Source organism: Solenopsis invicta, chromosome 11 (assembly GCF_016802725.1).
Source record: "Solenopsis invicta isolate M01_SB chromosome 11, UNIL_Sinv_3.0, whole genome shotgun sequence".
Lineage (NCBI taxonomy): Eukaryota > Metazoa > Arthropoda > Insecta > Hymenoptera > Formicidae > Solenopsis > Solenopsis invicta.
In genome coordinates, this window is record NC_052674.1 from 3,330,680 (window position 1) to 3,344,163 (window position 13,484).

The window sequence follows — 13,484 nt, forward strand, 5'->3', positions numbered from 1 at the left end:
AAAAAAAAAAAAAAAAAAAAAAAAAAAACGAACGGACACATTTTTCTAGCGCGCATCGTTTTCTTGACTACGCTGGCATATGTATTTCTATCTTCGATTCATCCTCTTTGACCTACTACAACCCGTCCATCTATCGACCTTCAATCCTTCCAAATTTCCCTATCCTTCTACCTCTGAACCTGATCTATGCCAGTCATCTGTGAAATTCACTTCTAAAGTGCCTGTTCCATACTGATTTCAACGTCCAACTTCTGAACATCCCTTTTCACCGCTTCAAACTTCTACTCACGTCTGAGATTTATATCGGTACGATTCATTTAATAAATCCGCCTCCGATATTTCTTTCATATATTCATATCTTCAGATTCAAGCTATACGTAACGTCACCGTCGTATCGATGCAACATCAGATATTCTTCTATGAATTTCAAATCAAGCAATTCACACTAGCCGTTATAAGACCAGACATTTAATATCAGGCATTCTCAAAGAGAATATTTAATAGGTCGGACCATGCAAATTCTTATACATAGAATAAAGTAAAAAGCATTTTAATGTTAAAAAAAAACAATTCACATAAATCAATAGAATCTTTAAAAATCACATACACTTCTGATAGTCTCTAGTACAGAAATACATTTCTTTAGATTTATTTTATTCGGGAAATTTTATGTTTGAAGACGGTACTTTTTTGCAGTCCCTCGCGGAAAATGTTGTACATGCGACGCTGTTGGAAGCACATTAAAACGGTTATTAATTTGCAATAGCCTATAGTAATTATTTAAGATTTAAATTTTAATATTCCATCATTATGACTGAGCTAAAAGATATATTTAAGATATATTTTACGTTCTATAGTAATCAAAAATACGAGAAGTATGAAATTAAATTAAAAAATTATTTTGAATAAGCTAATAGTAGTTGATGGAAAGTGTCCGCAGTTACATTTTTACTAATAGATTTGAAATTGTAATTACATATAAAAATATATTCCGATACAGATGGCTGTCGTAATAAAAAAATTATATAAAAAATATGGCTTACAAAATTTTTTGTTTCATGCTATACTGATTCAATGGCAATATTTACAAGTTAAAGTTCATACTAATATAAGTATCTTCATTGAAATTGTTAAGAACAGATTAGCACAACAGATGTTTCATTAAGAATTGATCGTCCTGATATTAAGTGGCATTACACGAAGCTCTACGACGATATACGGTCCGACGTTACGTAGTTTGAATCTTAATTTATAATGCAGACTAATTAAACTTCGGCATGTGTTTCCGTTATTAATCTCGAAGGAACGCCTTGACCGACTTCGGTCCCATATCGCACCCACGCCACGCAGACTACGTCAATTGCAGAGCCCTGCTATTTCGTATGAAACAAACGCAGAAATTCGCGTCACGTCAATTCAATCTGATAGGTGTACCGAAAACGCCGTTCGTGCCTCCCTTTCATTTGTCGTTTCGCCCACGCCAATCTCCCGTGATCTCTCCCCCACCCGTCGTGTCGGAGATAACATCGCTAAAAATAGATAACGATCGTTAATTATTTTTTAACTACTTTCGTAATTTTCACTCGTCGATCCGTCTCTGTCTTCTCCTCCTTCCGTTCCCTCGCTCTCGCCGTGCTCTTTCCTTCGCACGCAGGACACCAACACGTTCCCGACGAGTTATATTTGACGATCGTTTTTTTTTTTGTCACATTTTGATAACTAACATTATGCATGTGCCCTGCGAACCTATAAAACGCTCCGTCGACACACTGATGCGTCGACACAAGGATCGCGAAAAGAAAAACGGAGACACGATTGCAAGAGAAATGCAATGACCGAGAGTCTCCTTCCGTTTGATTTGTGATCACGATTTCCTCCTCACATTTCTCCCTCCCATTTTCTTTTCTTTTGTGTTTCTTTTTGCACGCGGATTCGTTCGGGATCGGAGGGCGGTTTCCTTCCGACAAGCGGCAGGTTCGAGGGGCTTCGATTTGGAAATATTGCGCCGGCACTTTTCATCACATCTTCGTTTTAATAAACACTAACGGTTTTTAGCTATGTTTTTTTTTCTCTCTTTAATGCAAGTACTCCCTACATGCTATACGTAGTGCAGCTTAATAAACTTTACTCTGTTTCGCGTGGTTTTTTTTACTTAGTAAGATTTGGCAAATCTTAAACCTGATTCGACGCGCGATGGTCGCGCGCCAACTTGTACCCCGTACGATCTATGCTCCTGTATTACTAAAACTGCGTTTGTGAACGTCACTCTAAATATGTGTATGTATGTATCTGCCATTTGGTTGTTAACGTCGGATATTTACGTCCTCACTCGTTGTCTCCTGATCGCTTATAATCACACACAACCCTTTCGTTCGAGCCTCTCATGTCGTCTTTCCCATCCGAGAAATCGAATCTATTCGTCTCTTTTTTCCCAAAATTTTTCAAACTCTTTTCCATAATCCTTTATATTTCTCCATTTGTTCTCATTATTTTCTTAAAATGCAGATATCGTCATCGTAGGAATCAACAGACTTAGCTTCAAATCGCGATTCTTTTTACAAAAAAAAAAAAAAAAAAATTACTTTACAATTTTTTAAACAATGCTAAAATTGATAATATCAATGAATAAATTCCAATAAATTATTCGATATATTTTTAATAAACTCTGCGTGTTTATCAGAAAAGTAAAAAAAAAAGTACACGAATGTATTCGATTCCTCCTTCAATTTAACATTCATTAGCAGTCGCTCGATCACCGTTCCTATCGATTCATTATCATGCAATTTCGTCAATCACTCGACATTCTCTCGCATCTCGTGCGCACGTCCATTCGCCTCAGTTACGTACGTCTCGTTCTGCGTGTGGTTTATCATATCCCATTTTACTTTCTTCCACCGTCTTGCTTTCTAACAAAAGAATTAAATTACAACGACTTATATAATCAACGACTTAGATACGCTTTCCTTTTTTCTTTTTACTTAAGAATTACGGAATAATTATGATTCTCACGAGAACACAATAGTTGGCATTTGTGGTTTCATTAAAAATATTTCACTTTCCCTATTTTAATACTTGTCTACAACGGCCTTATTTCGAGAGTTACGAGTTTAATTAATTAATTAGACAATAATCGATACCTTAATTATTGATTCTATATGCGCCCACAATGCTTCCGCCCTCGTGCCCGCCCGTCGAAAAGAGCGGGCCAACGAGTTTCTATATATATAATATGTGTTTACGATAATTAAAACGAGTCAAGTGAGTTTCATTAATTACTTGTTTTCCTTTCTGCGTTAAGGTACTCTGGAGATAATTGTTAATTTATAATACATTTGTACACAACTTATCTCTTAATCAATAATTATATCGATTTACCGCTACGACGTCTTGCCCAAGTTTTACACATTCATTCGTCTTTCACCCCGTCCGCCTTTTGCCGACGCCGTCGCACCCTCCGGGAAGGGGCACACGACGACACGTATCGTCGCGATTTTTTTAAGACACGTTTAAAAAGGAGTCCGCTAATCGTGTCATCGAAGCACGAGGTAAACACTCGCGCCCGATGTAATATAAAAGAGAACGAAAATAAGCCGTCGACTTGGTCTCGCGCGTTGTTAGAGTTATTTATTTTCGAAGCTTGCTTCAATAATTGCGAATCCTAATCTTTGTTTGCTCAGACATTACCAGCTAAATGAAGTTTAAAGTCGTCGTCGTCGTTCGAGACGTGATGCGATATCGAGAACCGCGCACGAGGTAGAACGAAATCGAGTTGATAAAAGGGAATTGCTGATATCGGGTAAATGGAAAATTTCGCTCGCACTTATCTTTCCCTCCGTAAACTATCTCGCGTTAAGAAAAAGAGAGATCTGTAGTGTAGCACTTTCGGTGTGTACTTTCTATCCTCATATTATTTAATGCGATTTCGGCCTTACCCAGCTAAACCTTACGACTTTTCGTAACAGCTATCATCCTTAGGCGGAGGTAACGAGTTTATTAAACAACTTTTTTTTGTCCATTTATCGAGTAAACTAGACCGTAAGACGTTAGAGATAGCCCATTAACTATTAGTAACAATAAACGCGAACAGTCGTTTGACTTTACAGCCAGCCTTCCTAATTAACTCTACTCCGAGGATGTGATTTAATTAATTCCCAGTCTTTCCAGGTCGTCTTATATATGTCTATTTATCTATCTAACCGAGTCCCAAGTTTTTGCTGCGCCCGTTTCTTTTTTTTTTTCATCTCGCACATGCACACCCACGCAGCATTCGGCCGCACAGGATTCTTACAGAACCACGACACAAATTAAGCACTCACTCCCAATCATCGATCTTAATTAACGTTTAAACATGCTCGCCTTACTAATCTAAGCTACGCACTTTCTCACACGCCCTCATTGCTCCGTAGCCTCGAGAAGCTGTTCGATATAGTATTTTATCAAGAAAATAGTAAAGCCATGGCTGATGACAATTAATTAATTACAAATAGAAATTAATAACAACAGTAGTTTTTCGTCTCTACCTCTCTCTCTCTCTCGCTTCCCTCCCCGCTAATCTTTCGTTTTAAGTGGTACTAACGCGTTAATAGTTAATAGTTAATTAGTGATAATTGTAGCAGTACTTTGACACTTCTTTTATCTTTTAATAAGGTTTTGTTTTTCCGCTTTTTTATCCTAAGCCTAAGTGTCACGGCAATATTTCCAAATCGGGCTGAAGCGCGTGAGTACGCGCGCACGCGGCTCGCAAGGAGAAACAGCAGACGCGCGATTTTTATTTCCCTTTTTTTTATTCAGCACGATAAAATACGCTCGTTTGTATCGTATTATGTATCGCGGCGACCCTTCTTCCGGCTGCCCCTATCCAAAGGGGGACACCGCCAGACACGAAAAGGACCGTCGCTCTCGTGTCTCCACGGAGGGCAGTGGTCGTTGGACGTATTTCACTTGGCGAAATTATACGTTTAAACGAACATAACTGTAGCGTAATAACTGTATGCTGATAAAACGCGAAAATTAGCCGGTAATTTCGACTTGGCGAGCGATCGATCTGTAGCCTCTCGCGTCCGTTCTGACGAAACCGAAATTCTAAAATGAGCGAAACATGAACTCAATCTCGATTCAATAACTGCCGCGCCCTAGTCGACAATTGAATCCCAGGATTGGAAATGCGAACCGTTTTAATATCAACCCCAACATTCCCTTTGATTGATAAATTTTTCGAGCTCCTCCGGCGAGTAAAATTTGGGGACGATATAGAATAGAATCGAAAAAATTTACCCGTGCGATCTGCATTCAGATCAATCAGATTAAATGCAATATTTTTCAACAAGAATTAATAATTTCCATTATCTTACAAATCTCACCAAATGATCGGTGAATTGCGAGTTTTTCAATATTTACGTAATTACTATTATTTTCATCATTGAAAGAAGTGTCGCAATGTCAGAAATAATTTTGATTCTACGATCTTACTCGCCAGATACTCGCAACTCAAATTGTGATGAACGAAAAGAGGAAAACCACGATAGCCGAAAATGCGTTCCAACCACTAACCCATCCTAGATTCGTCTATCAATATTAACACAGTTACCTCCACGGCTGTTCTCCTACGTTTACGCACACAAGTATAATGTGGAGTGGATGAAACATCAAACATTAAATATTACTTGTTAAAATACAAACAGTTATCTAGTTAGTCCATGCGCATACAGACTCGTAAATACTATTTATATATCGGCACCTTTATATCTTGCCGTGGTTTGCTTAGTAAATGATGTAAATGACGGCGAGCGTCCCTTCCGACATAGGGGGTAAAATGCGGTAGGTACTCTAATCGACAAAGTTCTCCAAGCGCTCGCTTATATATAAATCTTCACGTGTATGCGCTACCTTAAAAGCGTCTACGATGTGTATGTGTGTGTTCGATTTCTTGTGGGTGTCACATTTGCGTCGCGTCCGAAGCACAAGTATTAGAAAACTCTCGTTAAATGCAAAAGATTCATATTAGCGACATATTAGCGAGCTAGGTAAATGGTCGGCCGTATAAAATTTTGTGGTCAAAATAATTAAATATAATTGCAGTTAAAAGACTTACAGAATTTATTTATAAATTAATATACTGAGCAGTGTGAACACCTTAAAAACTTACATGATAAACCTAACATGATATTTGATAATACAATTCATTAAAATCAATCGCAGATAGTAAATCAAGGCCAGTACGATGTTCGCGAGCGCAAACGACGATTCTCTTATGCAAACAAATAGAATTCGAATGTTTGCGTTCGAAACGAGAGCTCTCTACATCTGAATCAGTGAGTAATCACTGGATTACCAGTAGCATACTTGGCACGGATAAATCAGTGATTATTTTTACCTAAAAATCAATGAAAGTTACTGACAATCATTGAAAAGTTTTTATTGATCAGTATATTAATAAATACACTCGTAAATACTAATAAATAGTCATTAATAAATACACGATAAATTTATTGATTTTTCAGTTCAGATAATCACTGATTACCAGTGGCATACTTAGAACTGATGATCAGAATTATCCACTGATTCAGATTTAGAGTGAGGAGTTAAAAACCAATAATCGAAACGTCCCGGGAATTCTATTATTTTAATAAAAGAATTGCTTATGCCCGCGAATATCGATTTGCACCCGTGGCCTTGCTTACGCGTTACAGTACAAATGCGCAATATTTTTATATTTCTGTCCAACTTCGTTATCGTCCAAAACTTCATTGTCAACTCGTCTGTAGTCAAAACCGCATTACGTGCATTCTGTTTGCAAGACTGTTGTAACTGGGTGCAATTCCTGAATAAATTGGATTGGATATTCCATTTGAAAGTGCACCTATATAATTAAAAAAAAAAGAAAAAAATTTTTAATAAATAATATAATCAAAATAAATAAATGTTTAACGATATATATATATTGCTTTATAAAACGCCGCGCTGTTAAAGGTTTATACAAGTTGCCAACCATCGTACAATAATAGGAGATGCACTCCTCTGCTTACACGCATGATCAATGATCGCGATTGGTCATTTAATTAGCCATTAGTAGTAATTCCTTAATTAAGTTTCCATAACGATCTAGTTACTGATTGAACGTACCATCTAACATTAATGACGTTTCTATGCGAAAGATAAACTATTGATTCACAGGTTCACGTAGTCCTCTCCCTTATTAAGCTGCAAAATGCATTATTATCTCGTCGCGCACTTTTGACGTACCATATATCGTAGAATAAAATTTACAAGTATATCATATCTCTATCGAGTAAGTTCGTATAGTAACCAAAGTCTAATTAAATATAAATCCAACAATTATAAAACCCTCGCCGCGCACAGTCAGTCCTTTCGTCGGTTAAGTTAAGTTTACGAATTACAACTAGTTTATGCTTTACATCGCTCTATCGGCAATGTCACGTAAGCAAACATGTGCCAGGCATTAATTACTTATTCATCCAAACGGAATCGAATATTGTTACACGTGATACTCCCACTCGGCCCTGTGATATCTCTAAGAGTTACCGTTAATTAACTAGTACTTAAACAAGAAAGTTTTTCTTTTCGGGTCCCAAGTGGTTCAGACCTCTGTCTTACTTAAGGAGAACGGATTAACTGCGTGTCACTAAGACTTTCCAAAAACTGGTTTCTTTTCGTTCTTTAAAAAAAAAAAAAAGGAATTTTACTTTCGAGTTTAGCTTAGAATACACCCTGAAAGATTAGTTGGGATATATCGATCCCTTCTCGGGATCGGTTTACGTGACGCGGCCGCAAATGTGACGTGCCAAGTAACACCGCGAGACGCCAAAACAAATGATGTCCTTGCGACAAACAAAATGGCAATCTCGATTGTTCCATCCAAGTTTATTCATTTGTCACCTTTCGTTCTATTATCCCGAACATCAGTAGTCTCAGTTGCAAGAAATATCTCGAACGCGGAAACGGATCGGAAAATTTCGGAGTCTAAAAAAATTTTCGTAACGAAACGACTGCATCTACATCGAACTGAACTGTAGCGATCATATGCCAAATATTGGTGAGAGCAAACTGTAAAAATGGCCTAACTCCACTGAATCGAATTGTTGTAGATATATGGAAAAAAAAAAAAAAAAAACGACAGATGAGACTTCCCTAAAAATGCACTTTATCCTACCAAAGTAACTCCTTATCCGAAATACACGCGTCTATTTCGCATCCTCACGATTAAATAAGAATAAACCGCCTACGATTAAGCAAGTTGAAAGCTTCAGTCTCGATTTATGCATGCTATATCGATACGAAATGATCGAATAACATCGTCGAATAGAATCTAAGCCTTACTTCTACAACGGTTGATAAAAAATATCCTTGCAACCAACATTACTCCGTCGACAGCGCGGATAACGCGCCTATATTTTCCACCAAATGAAAAGAAAACAAAAGATAGTGTATGTATCTGGTGTAGTGATTGTATTTATTCAGATTATATGAATATATGTATGCACGTGTGTGTGTGGCATACGTATTTATCGGACATACGCGTGCACGAATGACCGTGCATACACAATGTACATACCTTTAAAAAAATACTTATGACCCCTATACGATATACGCATATAATTTTAAAGGTATACATTTACACGAGCAGACATACGAGTGCGTGTACATACACATATGTCGTAATGAATATATATAGATACATGATAGAAGTAGCGTGTAAACATTACTTTGTCCACATATGCTTTATGTTGGTAATTTAGTAATCATTAATCATTAATCATTATCATTTAATATAGGAGGATCATACAAAAAAAATTATGCTCTTACATATCGTTCGTATGTTTAACTCTTTCTCTCTCTCTTTCTCTCTCTCTTTCTCTCTCTTTCTCGCATTCTCCTATCTCTCTCACCAAAAGAAAACCTCCTTCCTTCCTCTCTTTTTATCCTATCCTGTTTTTCAATTCTTTATCTTTTGGCTTTTTCTTGCGAGAAAAAAATTGAAATAGAGACCATGCGCCTTGGCCTGGAACGTACACCTCTGTGCTGTCTGAAAAATGTCCGACTTCAAATCTCATGATTACTTATTTTTAATCACACGGTCTAGTCGACCGCGCTTGAGATTTCTCTCGCACCAAACGAAACACAGCCTTTCTGTCCTATGATGTTATTTTTTTTTTTACCTTCTATTTTGATCTATATTTCACGTATTTTATTTTCAAACCGCCTTTATTTTAAACTTAAATATAGAAAGGCTGTAATAAATTTCTAAAAACACTTAATATAAGCTTTATCATAGTTTTTATCTGCGTCATTAAACCTTTCAGAGTACTTAAATATCTTTTATTCAATAATTCAATTATAAATTATATACTTGAATTATTATATTAATTTTAAGTTTTGTGTCAAATAGTGTAAACATTATGTTTCAATAATTTTGTATTTAATAATTATTGTTAAAAGAGAACAATATAGATATGTAACTGTAGTCATATGTAAGAAGTAAACGTATATAACAATTTCTTTACACTGTTAAATTTGTAATGTCGAATTATACTCAATTTGAGCCATTTTTAATCATTCCTACAGGTCGACATTGCTCCTACTCAATTCGTCATAATTTAACTAAAACAATGGAGTTAAACAATTTAACTCAAGAAATGTATTAAATTTGACTCAAATTTAGCTTATTATTCAATAGGAGCATACATAAAACGTTGTTTACTTTGAAGCTAAACAATTCAACTACTGAAATACAGAAATTACAGATTTGAATTAATTAGATATGATTGTTTTATAACCATATGTTCTGTGTTAAAAATAACACGTTTCGACATACACACACATTGAAATTAAAAATAACAAATGTTATTCAACTAAAAAAAAAATGGTTTCAATTTGATTCTTTTAACATTTAACAGTGTACAGTTATCAAAAAGCATAAAAAAAGAAAAAAACAAGATACGCTAAAAGGTTAAACTTAAAAAAATACTCGTTTCCTTTTTTAATATCTAATACATTGTTAATAAATTTTATTTCAATAATCTTAAAAAATAAAACTGAGGTAACACTTTATCACAATTTTAATTAAAGATTAAAATAATCGCAACTTCATGACGATAATCTAGTAATATTTTTGATATAATTTATTCTTACTTAATTCCTTGTATTTCTTTGTTCCAGTAATAATTAATACACTTGATTCTGTGTCAATTACTTTTAAAAATTCATAACTGCTTATCATAGATATATAAAAAGTAATTCACTCGGATCACAAGCTTATCTGTCTCTTATCTTACATAATACATAAATGTTCAATATACACAGAATCAATGGTGTCAAATCTACACCTATTATCCATTAATTATGAAAGATGATCATCATGAGAAAAGAAAGTTCATTGAACATATATTGTAAGATAAAAGCTTGTCAAAATCTATCAGCAGCGTAGATTGATTGAAAATGATTTGATGCTGTGAGCAGAGTGAACTGACAAATAAAATTAAATGGAACGTTTCGTTGAGATATGCTTGTCGCAAGTATAGATCTTTCATACGCAAAGTATTCTTCGAAGCTTATTGCTTTTACTCTGCGATTTGATTATTTAACATTTATTTAACATTTTTTTGTTTTGTTTTAGTCTGTCTCGTTCTGCATATTCAAAATTCGTCAAGTAAACAGTTGTACATGTAAACATTATTCTGGTTATTTCGACATATATTACTGTTTTAAAATTTCAGTCCAGAATAGATTGGACAAAGCATTCAACGTTTTCCATCATTTTATTGGATACGGATATTCTCGAATAAATCGAACACAATAGAGTGGAAATAACATTTCATCGCGGAAGCGTTTATCAAAGCGGAAAGTCGAACATCCTCTTTCAGCACAGGGTGACATTAAATTCGGAGCACTGGGAATAAGACGGACGGAAAGCGCGCGAGCGTAAAGATCATTTAACAAATATATCCTTATTACTGAGACGGGCATTACGCGCCTGCTCACTTTTTGTTTTCAGAAAATCGCATATCGCATATGCAAACAGCAAAATGCGGCACACTTGTGAAGTACTACTAAACTTACTACCATAGATTTTTCTCATATTATTCTCTATTTTATACTATTCACGATTAGCTCGTAAGGGGATACGACCTTACCAATACAATGCTAAAAGTTTACAAGTATACAGGTCATGTTATTACAGTTAATAATTTCATTTATTATCGTTACAATCATTACCAACTTTACGTCTATTACCTTATTACTTCACACTAAAATATGATAAAAGTAGATCAATCGATTCTCTCATCGTACCGTGTGCGAGATATTATTTTAAAGTATCCCAACGACTGTAGGAATTCCATTCTACTAAAATCGAAATAATCATTCGACCGTTCTCGAGCGAAATAAACGATAGCGGTGTATTCCCACCCTCCCCCCACCCTCCCTACATGCGTAAAAAAAAATTAAAAACCCTCCCTCTGTACATATTATTTCATATTCTTTTTTGCATTAGTGGCTCTCAAAGCAATCTAATAAATCTAAAAATCTATTAATCTCTCGATCACGTGTCTTGAGATTCGATGATCAAAATAATTATACGTTTTATAGGATTTTACTTATTTCGTTTCATCTTCTAGCTAACTTGCCGAATTTGCTAATGCACTCGTGGTTTTTTTTGTTAAAAATCGCTGATCACTCTCCCGATACACTCATTTCTTCTCAATACTGTGTATTTTTCGGATCAATGGATTGTGTGCGTGTGTGTGTGTAAAAATCGTGGATAGTCTAGTCTGTTTGCGTGTGACTTGTCCCGCTAAAAAAAAAAACGGGTGTCGATTCCTCCTTCTCATTCTCTCCTCTTGTAACAATGAAATATCAGCCCGCTGCACAAACCTTAACATAAACATATTTTAGAATTTCCCTTATATAAAACTCACTTGTTTAAATCCCTACATTGTTTTCGCATTACTATATACGTTTAAGACAATAATTATTTTGTCCTATCAGACTCGCAGGAGAGAAAATCACTTTGTAATTATAATTTAATGCCTTAACTGCTTCTATGTAAACGTAATTTAGAATATATCGTGTGTGTATAACACATTTATCTCTTATATTAATCAGCTTTGTCCCATTTGAAATTATTTTATTTATTTTTTTTCTTTTACTGCCTTATGCTCGCACCAACACGTGTGGGCGATTATCACACTACCTGAGTACAATATATACCAGCGGCCTCTTCTTTATTATCTGACTCTCACGCATCGTCTTAGTATAGCTAAAGAAAAAGCAAGCTAATGGGGAGGTTTGGTCTATCGAGATTTCCGAGGGGAATCGTACATCGATATTTATTTTTTTATTTTTACTTTTTTTTGGTTCTTCACGAAAGTTCCGTTACTTGTCGACAGATGTTCAATAGTTTGAAACGAAGCGAAACATCGATATGTATTACATAGATTGCTGATGTTCCAATCCTCTGCGTTTTTCTTTTGTACATTTTTTATAAAAATTTTAGTCCAGAATGCGTTGGACAAATCATTCAACGTTTTCGGTGTTTTGACTCAATATGTTTTAACAAAGCTTTAATTATCTCAAATCTCCTTTCAAACAGATCAGCAATCCATGTACATATCAATATGTAGTAAGATCGATTTGACAAAGAGTAGACTCAGGCAGTGACGAAACGATACGTTATATCGTTTGAGAATATATCCTTCTTCAATTATTAATTCGATGCGTTATCGCGGCTGCATTATGATGTTCGTTCCTTAATAAATCCCATGGTTTATCAACAAATAAATGCCCACCCTATATATTGGTCTTACCTATCTAACGATTTTGTTGGAGATTTCGGTGCAATTGTAACAAAAGTAATAATAATAAAGAAGAGGAATTGCGCGATATTCGTAATTTTAAGGATTAACAATAGCTTGATGAAAATGCAATAGCCAATGATTATGTCATCGTACCAACTAAGACATATACTAATAATTAAAAACGGCAGGAAAAATCATTTATATCAATAGAAAGTGTTTTTCACGATAGATTACGATACGAGTAATAAGTAGTTAAGTGTAATATTTAATTATACCAGTCTTTAGTGTGCGGGACGCTAAAACGTGCGCTTAACATTAAAAACAGACATTTCGCGACGTCCCCGGAATTATTTATACATTTAAGGACATTTCTTTAAATATCAAAATACTTAACTTGCCTGGTAAAAAAAACCCCCTAATTCGCATGCTACGCATTCGCTTGTAGGATGAACAAGGATGAATTCACGCATTACCTAATTAAGTTAATAGAGAAAAAAATAACGGCTTAACTTAGTGGCTGTAATATTTATAGTTTCCTTCGTTATGCTGCGTTTCGCTCTATTGACTGTGTGTTTAAAAAAATAATAATTTAACACGATAATCATCCAAACGCATAAAAAATGGAGAGAGGAATTTGCAGATATAAAAAAAAGCGAGATATATTAGTGGAAG

General features: G+C 35.2%; 1 protein-coding gene across 5 annotated transcripts in view; it reads right to left on the minus strand.

The window, feature by feature from the left end:
- The window catches only part of LOC105194098 (heterogeneous nuclear ribonucleoprotein 27C), a 50,549-nt gene that overhangs the window by 15,808 nt on the left and 21,257 nt on the right, over positions 1-13,484 (minus strand). The window contains exon 8 of one of the 5 annotated variants that reach the window (XM_039455124.1): positions 47-6,859. The exons of the other annotated variants lie outside the window; for them this stretch is intronic. Within the exon in view, the coding sequence (XP_039311058.1) occupies positions 6,765-6,859 (95 nt within the window). The 3' untranslated portion in view covers positions 47-6,764. Of the gene's footprint in view, positions 1-46; positions 6,860-13,484 lie in introns of those variants that run through there. 5 annotated transcript variants of the gene reach the window in all.